This window comes from Hibiscus syriacus, unplaced genomic scaffold (genome assembly GCF_006381635.1).
Source record: "Hibiscus syriacus cultivar Baekdansim isolate YM2019G1 unplaced genomic scaffold, ASM638163v2 tig00112217_pilon, whole genome shotgun sequence".
NCBI classification, from domain to species: domain Eukaryota; kingdom Viridiplantae; phylum Streptophyta; class Magnoliopsida; order Malvales; family Malvaceae; genus Hibiscus; species Hibiscus syriacus.
In genome coordinates, this window is record NW_024063270.1 from 1,510,732 (window position 1) to 1,532,614 (window position 21,883).

Genomic DNA, 21,883 nt, shown 5'->3' on the forward strand with positions numbered 1-21,883 from the left:
AACTTTCTTTGGCCATGTTGATCCATCAAATGATGAATTTAAACAAAAAGTTGAACAAGTTCTTCTCATTATGAACTTCTTCTTCCTTCTTCAGATGAGTTCTTCTCATTATGAACTTTCTCTGGAAAAGATGATCCACCAAATGATGGATTCAGGCAAAAGGTTGAACAAGTTCTTCTCATTATGAACTTCTTCTTCCTTCTTCAGATGAGTTTCTTCTCATTATGAACTTTCTCTGGAAAGATGATCCACCAAATGATGGATTCAGGCAAAAGGTTGAACAAGTTCTTCTCATTATGAACTTCTTCTTCCTTCTTCAGATGAGTTCTTCTCATTATGAACTTTCTCTGGAAATGTTGATCCATCAAGTGATGAATTCAAGCAAAAGGTTGAACAAGTTCTTCTCATTATGAACTTCTTCTTCCTTCTTCAGATGAGTTCTTCTCATTATGAACTTTCTCTGGAAATGTTGATCCATCAAGTGATGAATTCAAGCAAAAGGTTGAACAAGTTCTTCTCATTATGAACTTCTTCTTCCTTCTTCAGATGAGTTCTTCTCATTATGAACTTTCTCTGGTAATGATGATCCATCAAATGATGAATTTGAATCTTTGCTAAAATCTTTGAAATTCCTGTTAAAAATTCAACAAGAATAAAATGAATGAAAATGCACCTATTTTTGTAAACACCTAAAATATGATGCATGAATGTTAAGTTATTTGATTTCAGATTGGTGAACTGAATATTTCTTCAGTTATAGAAACCCAATAAATCTTTCTTCTTCAAATTAGAGAATCTATCCTCTTTGACAAATGTAGAGGTAGATATAATGTCACAAAAATTTCTTGAGAATAAAACTCAATTGTGTAGGCTCTTGAAAAGCTTGCATTCAAGCAACATGTTGATTATGATAACAGCTCATCTGATTATGAAATGGCTTTTCAAGATGATTTCACAGATATCGATAATTCTTCTAATACCAAAAAATCTTGACTTCTGATTCTGATGAGGAGAATAAACTGTTATACTTGACAAAATGGGATTCTCAAAGGCTGAAGCTTCAATAGCCATGTAGAAATATGGTCCAAACTCATCAATTGTAAAATTGATAAATTTTATTTGTGCTGCTCAAATGACTAAGGCTGCTGATGCACTTCTTCGGATCAAATAACTCAAAGAACACTTCCAGAAGATGCTATGTTCTGTCCCATCAGATCAGATAACTCAAAGAACACTTCCAGAAGATGCTATGTTCTGTCCAACCAGATCAGATAACTCAAAGAACACTTCCAGAAGATGCTATGTTCTGTCCAATCAGATCAGATAACTCAAAGAACACTTCCAGAAGATGCTATGTTCTGTTCAACCAGATCAGATAACTCAAAGAACACTTCCAGAAGATGCTATGTTCTGTCCAATCAGATCAGATAACTCAAAGAACACTTCCAGAAGATGCTATGTTCTGTCCAATCAGATCAGATAACTCAAAGAACACTTCCAGAAGATGCTATGTTCTGTTCAACCAGATCAGATAACTCAAAGAACACTTCCAGAAGATGCTATGTTCTGTCCAATCAGATCAGATAACTCAAAGAACACTTCCAGAAGATGCTATGTTATGATCAACCAGATCAGATAACTCAAAGAACACTTCTAGAAGATGCTATGTTATGATCAACCAGATCAGATAACTCAAAGAACACTTCCAGAAGATGCTATGTTCTGTTCAACCAGATCAGATAACTCAAAGAACACTTCCAGAAGATGCTATGTTATGATCAACCAGATCAGATAACTCAAAGAACACTTCCAGAAGATGCTATGTTCTGTCCAATCAGATCAGATAACTCAAAGAACACTTCCAGAAGATGCTATGTTATGATCAACCAGATCAGATAACTCAAAGAACACTTCCAGAAGATGCTATGTTCTGTCCAATCAGATCAGATAACTCAAAGAACACTTCCAGAAGATGCTATGTTATGATCAACCAGATCAGATAACTCAAAGAACACTTCCAGAAGATGCTATGTTCTGTCCAATCAGATCAGATAACTCAAAGAACACTTCCAGAAGATGCTATGTTCTGTCCAATCAGATCAGATAACTCAAACAACACTTCCAGAAGATGCTATTGAGCACATATAAAAGGTTGAATTGTTTATAAACATGTTCAGGAAGTGCCGAATTGACAGAAAGGGTCTGTAAGGCTTCTGAAGCCTATGACAATGAGCCACCTTCGAGTGTCCAAAAGTATGTTCTTGATGAGTACTGAAAATGGAATCTAGTATAGGTTGGAAGGAGTAAAGTTACTCCACTTGAACCTGATGAGGTGGAAATGCTTCTAGGTTTCCTTAAAAACCATATACAAGGATCTGTATAGAAACATGTTTCCCATTGATATCAATGTCTTGTTTCTTTTTGTTGGAATCAATGCTTCAAAGGTTGACTTTTATTGTCTTAGTATATTTTTTCAAACAGATGTGCAAGAACTGAATGGTGATCGGTTGGAACAATTGATGAGTAGATTTGGCGGATTCGACCTTGTTGTCGGTATCACCACTTGTAACAATCTTGATGTTCATGACTTTAAGCTAGTGATGATTTGCCTATTTTGTATTCCATGTATTTAAAAGTATTAACATAAAGTGATATTCAGAAATCTTTAATTTATTTCAAAATTATGTTAATTCAATAGAAAAGAATAAATTGAATTTCCAAAAATAAATTAAATCTCAATAAATTGAACTTGAAATAGATAAAATTGTATTCAAAGTTCTGGCAAACATAATAATGATAAAAATTCAAATGTCTCAACAAATTATGAGCATAAGTATTTCTAAATTAATCAAGTTGACACAACTTAGAGTAATGATGTAAGCCTTTGTCTGGAAGATCTCAATCGTTGTCAAATGCTTGTAGATGTGAATCTTCTTCCAAACCATCAAAATCTTAAGAGAGTTCAATTGCCAGATGCCTAATATCAATCTGCATTTAAGCCGCCTTTTCAGGTTTTCAACTCAAATCCTTCCTTTGGTTACAAGATGCCCTTTGCGGGTTTCACCTTGACCCCTTTTTTTCTTTTCTTCTTCTTTTTTTTTTTTTTTTTCAAGCATAATATTTCTTGACAGAATCCGAGTTTTGGATTTTTCAGAATTTTTCCATCCATTTCTGCCAAGATCAACGCTCCTCCGGAAAAGGCCTTTTTCACAACGTATGGTCCTTCCCAATTAGGCATCCATTTCCCACGGAAATCTTTATGTATAGGCAAGATCTTTTTTAGTACTAGATCACCCTCTTGGAATTCTCGGATGTACTTTTTTGTCATGAGACTTCATCATCCGTTTCTGATACATCTGTCCATGGCAAATAGCTTTCAATCTTTTCTCCTCAACAAGGTTCAATTGGTCAACTCTAGCTTGGATCCATTCAGATTCATCCAATTTTGTTTCTCTCAATATTCGAAGTGATGGAATCTCAACTTCAATTGGTAAGACTGCTTCCATTCCGTAGACTAGAGAAAACGGTGTTGCCCCAGTAGATGTTCGAACAGTAGTTCGGTATGCGTATAGAGCGAAAGGTAACTTCTCATGCCAATCTTTGTAAGTTTCGGTAGTCTTCGTAATGATTCTCTTGATGTTCTTATTTGCTGCTTCAACTGCCCCATTCATCTTTGGACGATATGCCACTGAATTTGCATGTTTGATTTTAAACTGTGCACAAAGTTCGGTCATCATTTTGTTGTTCAGGTTCAGAGCATTGTCTGTAATAATCCTTTCTGGTAGACCATACCGGCAAACTATCTCTTTCTTTATGAACTTGCAGACTGTGGATCTCTTAATATTGGTATATGAAGCAGCTTCAACCCATTTAGTAAAATAATCAATTGCCACAAGGATGAAGCAATGTCCATTCGATGCTTTTGGTGTGATTGCCCCAATGACATCTATTCCCCACATAGAAAATGGCCAGGGTGCTGTCATTACATGTAAAGGAGATGGGGGTACATGAATCTTGTCTGCATATATCTGGCATTTATGACATTTCCTTGCATAATCAATGCAATCTGTGTACATGGTAGCCCAATAGTATCCATATCTCATTATTTTCTGGCCATAGAAAGACCATTTGCATGTGTTCCACATATTCCACTGTGTACTTCTTCAATGACATTTCGAGCTTCACTGGTATTTAAACATCTCAATAGCATTTGATCACTGCTTCTTCTATACATAATCTCGCCATCAAGAAAATATCCAGCAGCCATTCTTCTCAAGGTTCTTTTATCAATTTCTGATGCATTTGGTGGATAACTTTGATTTTTGATATATTGCAGGATATCATGATACCATGGTTTACCATCTACCTCTTCTTCCACACTATAACAATGTGCAGGAATTTCATATACTTGCATTTTGATTGGCATCATATCAACTTTCTTATTTGCCTGAAACATAGCAGCTAATGTAGCCAAAGCATCTGCCATTTGATTTTCTTCTCGAGGGAGATAATTGAAGGTAACTCTCTCAAATTCTTTCACTAATTCGAGTGTAAAATTTCGGTATTCCAATAATTTGGGATCTTTGTTTCCCATTCTCCTCGCAATTGATACACCACCAAAGATGAATCTCCATATATCTTGAGAAATTTGATTTTTCTTTCTATAGCTGCTTTTAACCCCATGACACAAGCTTCATATTCCGCCATATTATTGGTACAAAAGAACTCCAGTCTGCTTGTAAAGGGATAATAAACATTTTCTGGAGAAATCAACACTGCCCCGATTCATCGTCCCAAAGCATTAGATGCTCCATCAAAATAAAGCTTCCAAGTTACAAATTCATCATTTATTCTGACTTCTTCATTCATGGATATGCACAACAAATCTTCATCGGGAAAATTGAAGTTCAAAGGCTGATAATCATTTGATACACGACTGGCGAGAAAATCAGCTATGACACTTCCTTTTATCGCTTTTTGGTTGACATAGATAATATCAAACTCAGATAATAACATCTGCCATCTAGCCATTCTGCCTGTCAAAGCTGGTGATTCCATTAAGAATTTCAAAGGATCAAGTTTTGATATCAACCAAGTAGTATGGTATAACATATATTGTCTGAGTCTTCGAGTAGTCCACACCAAAGCACAACATAATTTTTGTATTGGTGGATATCGAACTTCACAATCGGTAAATTTCTTGCTCAGATAATAAATAGCTTTTTCTTTCCTTCCTGATTCATCATGCTGTCCTAGTACACATCCCATCGAATTTTCGAAGACCGTCAAATAGAGAATTAATGGTCTATCAGGCATTGGTGATACTAAAATTGGGGCATTGGATAAATATTTCTTAATAATATCCAAAGTTTCCTGACATTCTTCATTCCAGACTTCAGGATTGTTCTTTCGAAGTAATTTGAACACTGGATCACATTTGTCAGTCAATTGAGAAATGAACCGAGATATATAATTTAATCTCCCCAAAAAGCCTCGAACTTCTTTTTTGTGTTGGGTGGTGGAAGATCTTGAATTGCTTTTACTTTATCTGGATCAATCTCGATTCCTTTTTGCTGACTACAAATCCCAAAAGCTTCCCGGAAGTTACCCCAAAAGTGCATTTTGCGGGGTTGAGCTTTAATTGATATTTCCTCAATCTCTGGAAAAGCTTCCTCAGATTTTGAATATGTTCTTCTTCCGTTCTGGATTTGGCAATCATGTCATCTACATATACTTCAATCTCTTTGTGCATCATGTCATGAAACAAAGTTACCATAGCTCTTTGATATGTTGCCCCTGCATTTTTCAATCCAAATGGCATCACTTTATAACAGAATGTGCCCCACATGGTTATAAATGTTGTTTTTCCATGTCTTCAGGATTCATTTTTATCTGATTATATCCTGAAAAACCATCCATAAATGAAAACCATGCGTGTCCTGCAGTATTGTCCACCAATGTATCTATGTGGGGTAATGGAAAACTATCTTTTGGACTAGCTTTGTTGAGATCTCTGTAATCCACACACATTCGAACCTTCCCATTCTTCTTTGGTACGGGAACAATGTTGGCTACCCATTCTGGGTATTTAGATGCTTGTAGGAAACCTGCATTGATTTGTTTCATCACTTCTTCTTTGATTTGCAACAACATTTCTGGCCTCATTCTTCTAAGCTTTTGTTGGACTGGTTATATTCTGGATTGATTGGAAGCTTGTGTATCACTATATCTGTGCTCAACCAGGCATATCTTGATAAGACCATGCAAGATATCTTTGAACTCTTGAAGGAGATTTATCAATTCTTGTTTTATCTGGACTGTCAGAGTGGTACCAATTTTCACCTCTTTTCTGTCTTCATCTGTTCCCAAATTCACAGTCTCAACCTCTTCTTTGTGTGGTAGAATTTGTTTGTCTTCTCTTTCTACCAATCTTAATAGTTCAGTAGGAATATCACATTCCAGTTCATCTTCACAACCATTGATTTCTTCCAGACATATAGGCTGCTCTAAATTTATCACTGGATTAAATTTAGGAATACACATGCTATTAACACTGTGACACCTGCAAATTTAAATCGGAATATTTCCGAAAGAATATAGTAAATTTATGAAATGTAAAAATGTAATAAAATGTAAAGAATGATTGCCATCTGAAAATTTTAAAGAAAATTTCTTATATTTAACATAATTTCTTTTACAAGATAACAGAAAGTTTTCATATTTTTGAGCTAAACATAAAGATTAGTTCTGAATATTACTCTGCATTAATATTAAAAACTATAGGAAGATCTTCAGTGGTCCAATTGGTGAGTGTTTCTCCAGGAAGGCATGGTCGAATCATATCCAAGTACTTGCCAGTCTTGTTGTTATTCGAGATCATGTTGATAAATAATCCATTCATAGCTTCTTCAACTATGTCTTGGTCTTTCATCAACTTTTCTTCTTTAAAGGCTTCAACAAGTTGCTGTTCCACATTAATTGTTCCCCCTGATCTGAATGTTGTCCTCAACTGTGGGAAAGACATGTGTTTCCAAAGGATTTCTCCTCCTTTCAATTTTGCCTTTCTGTCTTCACATCTTCTTTTCATCTCTTTGTTCCTTTGCTGAAAATTTGGCTTAAATCCCAGCCCAAAACGGTCTTTTTTCATCTTTATACTGATAGGAACTGAAATCCCTTGAAGATTCTTTCCTAGACCTCTCCCAGCTTTAGCTCCGATGCCTAAAGTTTGTTGTACCGTCATCTTGGTGCAATCAGACAATCTGGGATATGGAATTTTCCTTCCTTCTGCAACAAAGGTTGTATTTACAAATTCAAGAGCTCGAAAAGAGCATTCAAGAGCCTCATCATTGGTGTCGATATATGGAACATCGCTTGTTACAGACGCAATGATTTCTTCTTCAGCACTGACGCATATGAGTTGTCCATCAACAACAAATTTCAATTTCTGATGTAATGAAGAAGGAACGGCTCCTGCTGAATGAATCCATGGCCTCCCTAATAGACAATTATATGTGGGGTGGATGTCCATCACCACAAAGTCAATATTGTACACGACTGGGCCAATTAACAAAGGTATTTCCATTTCCCAAGCACTTCTTTTTGGGTACCATCAAAGGCTCGTACCACATTCTGATAACTCTTCATGTGTGATTGATCCAGAGGCATTCTTTGAAGTGTAACTAGAGGCATCAAATTGAGGGCAGACCCATTGTCAATCAATACTCCTGGCAACACATGACCATGACAATGTGTCGTGATGTTTAAAGCTTTTACTGACCCCATTCCGCCTTCTGGTATTTCATCATCTGTGAAGGTTATGTAATTATCGGCGGCTATATGTCCCACAATTCTGTCAAGTTTATTGAGGGATATATCTTCGGGGATAAATGTCTGATTGAGGATTTTCATCAAAGCATTCCTATGCGCTTCTGAATTCATCAAAAGATCAAGAATAGAAATTCTCGCCTGTTGTTTGTGTAGTTGTTCAACCACACTATACTCACTATGTTTCAAGAACTTCAAAAATTCTTGAGCTTGCTTTTCTGTCACAGGCTCATTGAATGCCGGAAGGAATTCATCTTCAAATACCTTCTGAGGTATTGCCACAGCTTTTCCTTTTGCTTTCACTTGTTCTGAAGCATTGGATGTTTCGGGAGAGTAACATCTCCCACTTCTTGTAAAGAAACCGACCTCGCTCACTGCTTCAGATGTCGATGTTGTACTCAAACTCTGTTTTTTCTCTTCTGTTTTTTCTAGAGAAACAGATCCTCTTACCATTGAAACATTGGTAGTATAATTCCAAGGTACCCTGCGGGTATCTTTGTATGGAAATGGTAGAGGAGTGGTGATAACTACTTTTGGCTTTATTGGTGCCGGAATCACCGTGGATGATTTCACATTAATGATCACAGGATCATTTATTCTTTGATTTGGTTTAGAATCCTCTGATGAGCAAACATCATTTTTTTTTCCCGGGTTCTTCTTCAAAGAATTCTATTTCTCTATTGTTCATCAATTTTTGCACCAAGTTTCTAAACTCAGGACATAGTTGAATTTTATGCCCTTTTTCCTGATGATATTCACAATAATTCTTGCCTTCATTCTGCTTTGGCATGAATTGTTGTGGAATTATACCGGCTAAAGAAAGTTGTTGGAATATCCAAACGAACGGAGATTTAATTTCAGAAATGTCAGTCTTTGCTTTCTTTCTGTTCTCTTCCTGAATTGCATTCACGTTTTTATCTCCATGATTTGGCAATGGATGACTTGATGCGGATGGTGTATTGAATTCCAACTTCCCAGTGTTGATCAAATTTTGAACCACCCTTTTGAAAGCTAGACAGTTTTCAATAGAATGTCCTGTAATTCCTTCATGGTAAATACAGTGTGCCTTTGTATCATACCAAGGAGGGAATGGTGGTTGCATGGGAACCAAAGGATAGGGCCTTATAACATCTGCTTTTAACAGCGAATCATAGATCTCTGCATATGGTACTGGTAAAGGTGTAAAAGACAACCTTTCATTTTCTTTTCGAGATCCTCTGGACTCTGCTCGATTAGTGTTTATTTCCTCTTTCTTAACCCTTGGCTGGGTTATTGTAACACTTTTCGATGAATCTTTGCTGTAAGAATTGGCATTGTTGACCTCATTCTCCTTTTTCCGGTATGTAGGTCTTTTGGAACTAGATCCATCATTCGATTCAATCTTGCCACTTTTCAAGACATTTTCAATTAATTCTCCAGAAATGACCAAATCTGCAAATTTCTGGTTGCATTCCCCATTAGATGGTTTAAATAAGGAGCCTTCAATGTATGGACAAACATCACTGTGGCCTCTTTTTCTGACAAAGGTGGTTGAACTTGGGCCGCAGTGTCACGCCATCTCTGGGCATACTGTCTGAATGTTTCATTATTCTTTTTCTCCAAATTCTGTAGAGTCCATCTATCAGGGACCATGTCTGTCACATGGCGGTACTGCTCTAAAAATGCTTTAGCCAAATCTTTCCAGGATCTAATGTTGGCTTTGGTCAATTGAGTATACCATTTTAAAGCCGGTCCTGTCAAGCTATCCTGGAAGCAGTGAATTAACAATTTCTCGTCTTTCACATATCCTGCCATTCTTCGACAAAACATAGTAATGTGGGATGAAGGGCATGTAGTACCGTTATATTTATCAAATTCGGGAGCTTTGAACTTGATAGGGAGGATTAAGTCTGGAACCAAACTCAGTTCACTAGCATCAAATCCATAGAATGATTCAGTTATTTCCACGGATTTCATTCGCTCTTCTAAACTCTTGATCTGTCTGGTCAGTTCTTCATTTACTTTTTGTTTCTCATTCAGCTCATTTAAATCTGGGATCAAATGCTCAGTATTAAGATCCCCTACTTTCACATCTGATATAAGCGGATTTTTGCTTGAAGATGCAGGATCCACTTGTTGATCTTCATGTGATTTGACTTCTTGTAATGCAGATGTACGAGCATTGATTTGTATAGGGGTAGTACCAGAGTGATAAATTGATTCTGGTGGAAAACCTAGAGGATACATAGGATCTTGATCAAAAGATACAGGATTTTCTTGCATTTTTCCACTGGTAGCCTGCCTTTTAAACATGTCCTCTATCTTCTTCATCATACTGTCTTGTGAATTTGCAATGCTGGCTTCAATTTTTTCCAACTTCATTCTCATTTCTTCTTGTTCTTTATGATGCTGTTCCTCAATACGCTGTATTTTATCCTCCATAATTCTCTTAATGGCTTGTCTAGTACCGTAGTGATGTAGTATTTCTCTTTTGGCCAGAGTAACTGCGATTGAAAAATCTTTTAATATTATTTTTCAAATTTTAATTAATGAATTTTAACTTAATAAATAAAATATTCATAGCGAAAATTATGAAATGAATGATGAATGTATGCAAAATGCATGTATGTAAAAACATTGATCCCAAAAAGTTAACTGTCATAGAACAACTTTCATCGGCATACAAAAGTTTCTTTATAATAGTTCAGAACTACAAATAAGGCATAGCTTTCCTATTAAGCTCTATAATTTCTTTCATTAACCATGACACTTCTTTCCACACTTAGAAACTGGATCAACTTGATGCTCAATTATTTCGGCTTCAACAGCTAGTTCCCCAACATATCTGGCAACCTCGCTCATTTGTACCATGGCCTCGAACACCATATTGCTTCTTTCTTCACTTCTTTCGACATAGAACTCAGTTGACTTTTGCCATTGTTCAGTTGTTCCTTCAAGAGTTTGCTCTAACTCAGTGATTCTGACTTGACAATTGTGCAGAATTTTTTCAAGATCTCTAATGCGTCTTCGCAGTGAAGCATTTTCCTCATTACTTTCTTTGAGATCATTAGGTCCTAGACGAACCTTTTCTTGAAACAATGATTCTTCCAGTTGCAAAATGTAAGCATTAAACTCTGAGTTTTGTTTCTAGACTGATCCAAATCCTCTTCAAGTTTTGTTCGTGCTTCTTGCGTTCTTTGATTAAGTTCTGGATTGAACATCTTTGTTTCTGCATCTTTGCATCCAATTGCTAGCCACCTCCTGCTCTACCTCAAGTCTGGTGTTGAAATTTTTCTTTCAGCTCCCATTTTTCTTTTTCAACATTGGATTCTTCCATCTTTTGGCCTCTGACTTCAAGTTCAGCAATCAACTGGTTCATTTTAGATTCAAATCCCTTGAACATGATATTTTTCTCGCCTTCAAATTTAACAAAGATGTCATTCTTCATCTCTTCTAAATCTTTGGCTCGATCTCTTTCTCTTTGCATTTCATTCATGATCTCGCGGTGTTCAGCCTTGTGTTTTATAATTCGCTCTCTCCTGTCAACCTCGAAATCTTCCATTTTTTGCTTTCCTTTTTCCAGGCTTTTGAGTAGACGGCTATTCTTTCCTTTCAGATCTTCAACTCGTCTTTTCTCGATATTCAAATCTCTGGTCATCTGTACCGTCGATTGGCTGGGTCCTGATGCTTTTCGGGATTTATACAACTCCTGGTAATCTGTCTGTAAGGCTCTGTACTCATCCTCACCTTTTTCTTTATCTTTTCTCAACATTGCACATTGTGACGAATGAAAGTCAATGTCAACCCCCAACATAGCTTTATCTTGTCTCATTTGCTCTAATTCTTTCGACCAGCCATCTCTTTCTGCTTCAAACTCAGCTCTCAGGATTTCAATCTCTGATGGAACCACCTTGATGCGATCATCCATAGAAATATCCTCATTTTGATCTGGTAGAGGAATGTTTTCATTTTTTCTGACAAATCTCCATTCTTCATAATCAGGAGTTAGCATTTCTTTTGCTGCTTTAGCTCGGATACAAAAAGTTGTTTTCCAAGCTGTAACGGCTTCCATGATGTTTCTTTTATAATTTTTGCTGTGGAATGCAAACTCAGATGACTGTAGTCCAGCAGTGACAGGTATAAATTGACGACCTTCATATTGTCTTATAACCAGAAGTGGAGCATATCCAATTCCTCCCCATAATCCGAGCAGCATTATCCAGTTGTAATCACCACACCTGTAAAGGAATTCCCTTTGGATTTGCCACGGGGCGCGCCAAACAATGTCATTGCTTTGCAGATTTCGAAAGGCATTAATCCACATATCTTTCTTAATTTCTTTCGGCCATTCCTGCTCCAGAAATTCTTTTAATGGAGAGTAATCCGTATTGAAGCGTCGGTATGAAACCTTTTCTGTCTTCCAGAAATGACTACGGATCCACACATATAACAACTGAGTACACCCTGAGAGTCGTCCACCTCCTAACTTTCTGCAAGCATTTAACGATCTGAAGGTCTCGGCTAGGATGGCAGAAACAGGATTAATCTTCTTTGGTAATTGTTCAAACAAGTCTACCACTGCAGCTTCAACATATCCCAATACTTTTGGGAAGATGACCATACCATATATACCCAGAGCAAATAGATCGAATCGTACTTTAGCGTCTGGATGACTCTGAATAAGCTCCCTGATATTGGTCCAAGCATGCCTTCGCTTTGCCTTTTTGTTTTGTACGGGCCGCTACCCATTCTTCTCGTACCCCGGCAATCTTTGCTAATTTAACTCGGAAGGGTTGGGTTTTAATTGACTTTGAATAGATTCGATTCTCCAAAGCCCCTTCGATATGTAACAAAGTTGTGTATTCTTCAATAGTAGGGACCAAGTCCTCCTTATTGAAAGTGAAGCAATTGTACCCTGGATTCCAGAATTGAACTAGGGCTCGGAGTAATTCATCATCAACTTCTACATATAGCAGATATGGGATATCTCCGTAAGTATGATAAAACTGCAATTTTTTGTTTGAATCCCAACTTTCCCAAATGCTTCGCAAATCTTGCATATCATTTCTTTTTAATGAAACTGGAGCATAACTGGCCAAGTCAGATACATAATCATCCTGCAGACTATCTCCTTCTTGTCTTTGAAAATCTTCAGCCCACTGTCTTACTTCTGAGTTTAGAATTACTTGACTTGAACCCTTTTTATCCATGGATGAAGGTTTTCCAATGAGACTATTAACACAAGGATCAATGTCTTTTATCCTGTATGATACTATGCAAACAGAAAAATAAAGAACACAAAAAAGAAAATAAATTAGTTTACATAAAAATTCAATAATAACATTTATTTAATTTAAACATGCTTTTCTAAATTTAAATAATTTAAATAAACATGTAATTTAATAAATAGATTAACAGGAAAGACAGAATTCATTTCTCCTGTGTGTACACCTATTTTGGACAAAATTTCGGCATGACTTCGGATTGGAAGAGTTTCTAAGGTTTTTTTTTATATGCAGGGTTTCAGATCTAGGAGTAAAGGTACCCGAATTGTCTTTGTTAGTGCCCCCTTGGGTTGCTAACCCTCAATCCTAGTCCATTACAGACTAAATTGGATCGAGTTCAATTCGAGGGGATACATTTCTCTATGCCTGACACGGAGAATAAATTCTCACGAAGACATAGAGCATATGAACCCCGAAAGTTACTTGCTAGGTCTAACACGGAGAATAAATTCTCACGAAGACGTCGCTTTCACTTCCACTTAAAAGGGACAACTCAATTATAGAGCTTTATGTAATGCAATGCAAGTGTTGTGTGTGAGGAGAAATGTTCAGACCTTTGACATAAAAATAAATACTGAAATAAAATACTTGCAATAAAACATATAAATATTAAATAATAAATTAATAAAAAATTTGAAAAGAAAGAATTAAAAATTAAATATATGAATTTTTAATTTTTAATTAATAGAGACAAATTATAATCGATTTTCAAAAGTTTGACCAAGGTCCCCAGCAGAGTCGCCAGGCTGTCGTAACCGGTTTTCGTCCGGGCACGAAATATTAATTTATGGTGGGGAAATTAATGTTAATAAATACTTTTGAAAATAATTTGTGAGTCGCCATCGACCTTTTGGATCAGGTAGGTCGAATACCTAAAAATTTTCTTTTAAAATAGTTTTTAAGAAAACCATATTTAAAAGATGAATTGATCTGCGTTTTATAACCAAAAATTTGTTCTTTTTAATAATAAAAAGGGGTTCGTGGTCGGTTACGTTTAGGGAAGGATTAGCACCCCTACAACGCCCAAAATTGGTACTTTTTAATTATAAATTGTCTCTATTATTATTAAAATTTAAAAAAAATCAAAAATATATTTAATTTATTATTCTATTATTTCAAAATTATAAAAAAAATATTTATTTATTTAAAAATATCAGAAAAGAACTTCTAGGTGCCTTAAGACAGCTCTTTTCTTTGATATTGATAAATATTAATTTAAATAATATTGTTTAATTTTAAAACATCAGAATAGGACATCCAGTTGTATTAAGACTGTCCTTTTCTTCGATATATATAAAAATATTAAATAATTTATTAAAAAAAATATGATTTATTATTCATTATATATATTTATGACTATATATAATAGTAAAATTATTTAAATATATAAACAATTAAAACAATAAAAATAAATTAGAACAATATATTTAAAAGTGGTAAAATAAATGAAAATATTTAAAATTAGTGACTAAATTATAGTAAAAATTAAAAAAAAAAAACCTAATTCATAATTAATCAAAATTATAGGGTTTAAACATGTTATTTTCGTATTTTATTAATTTAGTGACTAATTTAAAACTATATAAATTCGAATATCATATTAAATAAATTAAAAATATATACTCGGGATTAAAATATTATTTATCAAAATTAAAGGACTAAATATGAAATTTATCTTAAATATATTATTAATACGGTTAATGGCTAAAATATAAATAAATAAAATGTAGAGACCAAATTAAAAGAATCAAAAATTTGATTCAGTGACTAAAAGATAAAGATTACAAACTAAAGGGATGACGGAAGAGGTTAATCTTTTTATTAATTACGGACAGATCCCTCCCCAAAACGGCGTCGTTTGGGGAGGGCTATTTAAACCCATTCATAGCTGGCCCGAAGGGCCAGCATCTCATTTCTTTCTTCTTCTTCTTCTCTCAAAAACGAGAGAAGAAGCTTTCTCTCTTCCTTCTCTCTGGCTTCCCTCATCGGAGGGAAGCTGGTTATCAGTCGGCCACCGTGGGCCACCGTCAAAACCACCGCCGGCCACCATATCCGGTGGCCGGAAATTATAAATCCCACCCTAAATTAAAGCCTGGTTTTTCCTAAAGCTAGATCCGTAGGTTTTTTAGCCTAAAATACTACTGAAATGCGTAGATCTAAAGTTTATACCTTCGACCTTTGACTTTCCGATGGCTCCAAAAAGGCTCTGATGATCAACGGTTCCCTCGGTAAGTTTCTTTTCTTCCTTTTTCCTTTTGTTTTTGCTCTGTTGTGATGGACTGGGATCGTTGGTAGCTGTTGTTTTCTCTGTTTTTTTTCCGGTTCTATTTCTTTCTTCCTTTTTTTTTTTTTGTTTCTGTGTCTCGTTCTGTCTCTCTTTTTGTCTTGCAGGTGGGTGGTGGCTTTTATAGCCACCACCGGTGCGGTCATCGGACCGGTCCGAAGAGAGGGCTTTGGTGAGTCACCGGACTACCAGTGGTGACTCACCCCGTAGCCTTGGCGTGGACGGTCGTCGTTGATCTTCTGGAGCCTTCATTCGGAACGTGGCAGCGGCGGAGGCGTCGGCAGTGGACCATTGGACCACTTGGCAGTGAGGCGGCGGCTGGGATCTGGAAGCATCAGAGGCGGCTGGCGTGTGGCTAGGGTTTAGAAACCCTAGCTGAAACCTTTTAGGGTTTCTGGTTGGCTGGACCGGTTCTAGTTGGCTTGTAACTGGGCCGGTCCAGTTGTAATATATAATAATAATATAATAATAATAATAATAATATATAATAATATAATAATAATAATAATAATAATAATAATAATAATAAAAATAATAAATAATATATAATAATAATAATTATAAAATAATATATAATAATAATAATAATAAAATTAATAATAATAATAATAAAATGGATAAAAAAAATAGTATCTTCACTCCTCACCAAGGATTTTCCAACAAATTCACTAATTTGTTATTTCTTTTGAGGATAAAGAGTAACCTTACAATCTCCCTAGTTTTTCCGGGCTAAACTAGAACCTTTCCTTAGCTTTTACAAGGGATAAGCTAGAACCTTTCCCCTTTACAAAAGGATAAAAGAAGTAAACAAATAAACCTCTCAAAGGTAGGTGTTTACAAGAATTTAGCTCACAAGAACAATATTTACAAGAGATAATGAAAATAAGAATGAAAAACTTCTTCTCTTATGATTGATTGCTTGGATAGTTGTTCTCTTGCTTCTTCAAGTGTCCTTAGCTTGTATTTATAGCTTGGAATGTGTTTGATGTTGTATATATCCGTTGGGGATGTTTTGGAGTCGTTTGGGGATTATTTTTCTACTCAAAAGGTTGCCCATAACATGATGCATCGATGCATGATCAAGGTGCATCGATACCCCTTCATTAAATTCAAATAAACTAGCCGTTACTAGCCGTTGCAGCCTTGATGCATGGATGCATCGCATGATGCATCGATGCATGGCAAGGATGCATCGATGCATAGCAAGATGCATCGATGCACTAATTGCATTAGATGTTTGGATGTATGGATGCATTGCATGATGCATCGATGCATTAGTGCAGATGCATGGATGCATTGCAGGGATGCATGGATGCACTGCAGGGATGCATGGATGCACTTTGACACCCTTTAGCATTTTTGTTCAAATCCGAATTTAATGGACTTTGAATTATTTTTGAAACCTTTTGAAAACTTTGAATAAATTCAATTCAAATCCAAAAACATTTTGCAAATTCAATTCAAGTCCAAAAACATTTTGCCTTAAATTGTTATATCAAAACATAGTTCAACACAAAGAGATAACCTTACAACTCCCTCAAGAATATACCCCAATTCTTGAGAACACTCTTTTCTCAAAGAGAAGATTACAAATTTGTAAACTTACAAGAAAAACCTCACAAGGAAAATATGTTTGCACAATTCTAGAACAAAGAAAGAACACTCAAGAATAAATACAATTGAGCACAATAAGTGTTCTTGAAAGAAAAAATGAATATTGAATGAAAAATAGGCTTGAAATGCTCAAACTTGAGGTTTGATGCTTTCTCTTTGATTCTCTCTTGATTCTAGTTGCTTGATGTTTCTTATTATTGATCAATGGCTTCTAAGCTTGCTTAAATACACCTTGAATCACTTCTGAACGTTGGGGATCATTAATGAAGTTATTTGAGTCGTTTAAGTGTGAAAACAATTAATACAACAACTTGGAGCGTGGGGGGAATCGGTTCCCTAAGTGTAAAATTCAAATATTTCGACTGTTGAACAATGGGGGGAATCGATACCCCTGGGGGGAATCGGTTCCCTCCGAGCATACTGGAATTTATCGGAGCCAAACCATTCAGGGGGAATCGGTACCCCCTTGGGGAGGAATCGGTTCCCTCTGGACAAACTGTAATTTTTGGCTTTGAAACGGTTCAAAATACTTTGTAAAATTGTTTTGAAATTATTTTAATATTAAAACTTAATTTTACACTTTAGTAAGGATTTAAAATAAACTTTGAAATACTTTGAGTAATATTTTGATATTGGATTAATATATCGAATATGCTTAGAAAAAAATATTTTTCAAAATTAAAATTCTTTTAATTTAATTTGTTATATCGAAACATTAAAATGTTTTCAACAATATGGGTTGTTGATAATGCGGTTTGTTTCTGTGTTGCTTTTGGGTTCCTGTTTTCGGCCGACTGTTGATGGTTGTCTTTTTTTCCCCCGTCACCGTGGTTCTGTTTGGTATTTATAGGCCTTCATCGGCTGTTGGTCTGTTCCGAAATACGGGACTCTCGTGGCCGTTGAGGCCGGAAACCCCGGGATGGGTCAGTCTCGGGGATCTCGACTGGCCGTTGACACTGTTGACTGTTGGTTCCCTGACTTTGCGGCGTGATAAGGGTTGAATGAAACCCTAGTCTTTTGCAACCTTGACCGTTGATCTCCATCTTGATCCAACGACTATGAACTGTGCGGCGTTGGACTTAGACAAAACCCTATCTTGCAATTGGGTTGGTTCAAGCCCAGTGTTTGGACCGGACTTGGACTGTTATTAGACCCTTAAAAAAGAAAAGAAAGAAAAAAACATAACAAGAAATTAATAAATAGAAAATAAATAAATAAAAATAATATAAATTATATAATATATATATTTCAAAAATATTTTGTTTAAACTATATATTATATTTTTAAAAAAGTTTTTAAAACTATATATTATATAGTTTTCGAAAAATGTTTTAAAAATATTATATAAGTTTTCAAAAATGTTTTTAAAACTATATATTATATAATTTTTCAAAAATATTTTTAAACTATATTATTATAATTTTTCAAAAATGTTTTAAAAAAACTATATACTATAAGTTTTCAAAATGTTTTAAAAAATATAAATAAATGTTTTCAAAACTATATATATATCTTTTAAACTACTTTCAAAAACTATAATATATAATTTTTCGAAAATCGTTTTCTAAAAATTATATTTTGTCAAAAACATTTTCACAAACTATATACAATATATATATATATAACAAAATAACTCTAGACGAAAATGAGTGTCTACAATACGAAATGAATCAAAAGATATATTTAATTTTCAAAATTGAAATTTAAAAGCTCCGTCCTTTATTACAATGACGAAACTAGATTCTAGTTTAAGGGGCAAAGTATCAATAATAATAAAAGAGTGGGAAGGGCAATGTCAAAATAAATCAAAACCCTATCTATTAATAAAAAATAATAAAAGAGTGGGATGGGCAATATCTATTAACTTTATAGATATTTATCTTTATACATTTTTAGTAATAAAAAAAATAAGAGAGCATTGGCTCCATGAAACTACACATAGTTTGTCCCTATCTATTAATAATGTCATTACTTTAGTGATCCACGTTAATAGAATATTCGATAATTAACATTGTTAACTATGCAATAATTTTATCACGTTTCTAAAGTTCATGAAAAATATTGATTTAAAAAGATTTAAAAATGAATTTAATTGAAAAAAATTAAAAAAATATATTATTATTATTATTTAATTTAGAGGTAATTTGTGTTTTAAGCAAAAGAAAAACATAGACGCTATTAGGACCATTGGGACGGACAAAACCTCAAATGCCTACTTCACATAATATCTTAATTTATATGATATTTTGTATAATTGATTATAATCATTTCATTTTAATGGTTAATTAATTTATTTAAAATTAGATAACTCATATATCATTATAAAATATCATATATAAAATTAAGTTATATGAATAGTGTTTTTAGTATTTTTAATTTTTTAATAATTTAATTTTTATTTTAGTATTTTTATATTTAATTTTTTAAATGTTTTATATTTTAAAAGTAAATTTTAAAATATTTTTCTTTTTTTTAAAAAATCAAATATATTTTGAGCTTAAACAATAATAATTTAGCCCTCGAACTGGATAAAAAAACCAATTTAGCCCATCTTTTATGTCATCAGTTACCGTAGACCACCATGTCAATACTGTTACCGTCACATCAATATCGTAACGATTAACAATAAAAATCGTTGGTGATCATATTGGATTCGTGAGTTTGAAGACCACATTGATTACAAAAATAATCTGAGGACCACATTTGTTTTTTGAAGGAAAAAAAATTAAGGGCTTCACGTACCATTAAGCGATAAATTTCAATTCAATTTTCTAAAGCATGGTGAGGAGTATTTTCTAATGTTACTATAAAAAGGATAATTTGATCAAATCTCCACCAAATTTTCCATCAGATTAATAGCAACATGTGGATCAAATCAATCACATGGGATAGTAGTTGCCCTCTTGCTTTCAAACTAAACAAGAAAGAAGGAAAAGAGAGTACCTCATTCATATAAACCCAGCTTTGCTTAATGTGTGTATATATATATATATATATACTAGTTCACTGCATGCTATATGTATATATATCTATCAGAAATTACAATGAAGAAGGTCACCATTTTAGGGCATGAAGTGAAAGGCCCTCATGAAGTTTGAGTATACCAAGAGCTCTGGCTAGTCTGAGGGAGAGAAAGCAAAAGTAGATGGCTAAGAGCCCACCTCCAAGGAACTTATCCAATCTCATATTTTTCCTTGGCAAAATGACCAGTGCCCAAAGCAAGCCTGCCATTAGAAACCCCAGTGTCTCATAAAGGGTAGGGTCTCTTGGGATTTCAAATGAAGCAGGGTATACTGACCACGATGACCAAACAAATGATACCCCCAAACCCACCAGTGTGTTAAACATGGGCCCAGCATAGCACCCTGAGATGGCAGTTTGAACCCCATCTGCCCCACCATTCAGTGCCATTGCTGAATTGGATATCAAGTCCCCAAGTGAGTTGCCCCATGCAAGGACAGTGAGTCCCAGAACTGAAGGACTTATCCCCAAGATATTCCCAAAAGAAACCAATAAAGATACCAGTTCCTCAGCTGTAAAATATGTCCAGGACACACTCATAAGGAATCCTCCAATGAGCCAGGGTAATTGACACCTCTTTGGTGGCTAGATTTCTTGGTGGTCACAAATGCTAGGTTCCCTAACACCAATCCAACCAACCCTGCAACCATATAGGTCACCAAACTGGTGTTGGAACCCATGGCTTTTTCCCTTTGAGAGTTGCAGAGTTCAGCCAACATTAGGGGTGCTAATGTCATTGAAATGACTGCATACGGCTTGGACCATCTATCCTCATTGATCACTGGAATGGTCAATCTCCTTGGCAAGTACAAAGGTAACTCCAAAAGATACAGAAACTTACCAACGTAGTAAAAGCTCGGTGATTCGAAGTCGAAAATCTTTGGGGTTTCCTCTTGATTTCCATTAGTTTCTTTATCCACAAGCAAAGATTTTCCATCACTTGCATAACCTAGCAATGGTATCCCAACATCTCCTATGTTATCAGTGGAGACTGGTATGGACTCCATGTTACTTTCATTGCTTTTGTAGAAGAAATGTGATGCAGAAACAGCAAAAACATACAGGAAGTAGATGGAAACAAAGGAAATAGCTCCCCCCAAAGTGATTTCACCTACAAAAAAGATAAACATGAGGGAAGAAAGTGCTAAAAGGAAGAAGATGATGTCTCTAATGAAGCTCGGTTTGTCGACTGGAATCCGATGACTGCTGATAATTATACTAATAACCCCGACGACAGGACTAGACACAAAGAAGGCACCACCCAACACACTATTGAGACCAACACCTCCATTTCCGGACCCTGTGAAAGAAACAATACTGGCAAAAACATCGGAAGCGCCATTTCCGAGTGAAAGGAGGGTGACTCCGGCAATGGCAGGGGAAAGCCTCAGTATTTTAGACAAGGTCTCTAAGGAAGTGCAGAAGTAATTTGCTGCAGTATCACCCAATAGATAGAACAAAACTAGCAGCCATGTTAAGAGCACAAGATGGCCAAGGATTGGAAATCCTCCACAAGTGCAATAAAAGATCTGGAGATAGTTTATGTACCCTTTAGGCCTGCACCCGATTTCGGACTTCACATACAAGCACCTTAGCCTATAATCAGTGAAGTCATGGAGACTGGCGCAGCTATCATTGTTACTCCCATGGGGGGTCAAAGGGTGGTTATTAATGATGGGAATTTGCCCATTATTGGATTGGCCAAGAAAATCATAACTTATAATAAAGAAGAGGAGGAAAACAAAGGATATGTTAAGGAAAAGAGGGAGCTTCTTAGGCAGAAACAATGAAGTTGCCATTAACAGTTTGATAACACGAGAAACTTTGCAGAAATGATTTTTAAGGGTGTAGATACTGAGAAGTGATTCAAATGATG

The 21,883-nt window shown here is 35.3% G+C and overlaps 2 protein-coding genes across 2 annotated transcripts in view; one reads left to right on the top strand and one right to left on the bottom strand.

The window, feature by feature from the left end:
* LOC120175917 (protein DEHYDRATION-INDUCED 19 homolog 4-like) overlaps nucleotides 1-6,661 on the top strand; it is a 29,201-nt gene extending 22,540 nt beyond the window's left edge. The window contains exon 8 of the mRNA XM_039182464.1: nucleotides 6,623-6,661. Within this exon, the coding sequence (XP_039038395.1) occupies nucleotides 6,623-6,626 (4 nt within the window). The 3' untranslated portion in view covers nucleotides 6,627-6,661. The remainder of the gene's footprint in view (nucleotides 1-6,622) is intronic.
* Nucleotides 6,662-20,012: 13,351 nt separating this feature from the next.
* On the bottom strand, nucleotides 20,013-21,883 carry LOC120175899 (cation/calcium exchanger 1-like). The gene is given in 2 exon segments (XM_039182447.1): nucleotides 20,013-20,594; nucleotides 20,597-21,883. Coding segments are annotated over 2 exon segments (1,764 nt in total). The 5' UTR covers nucleotides 21,807-21,883; the 3' UTR covers nucleotides 20,013-20,040.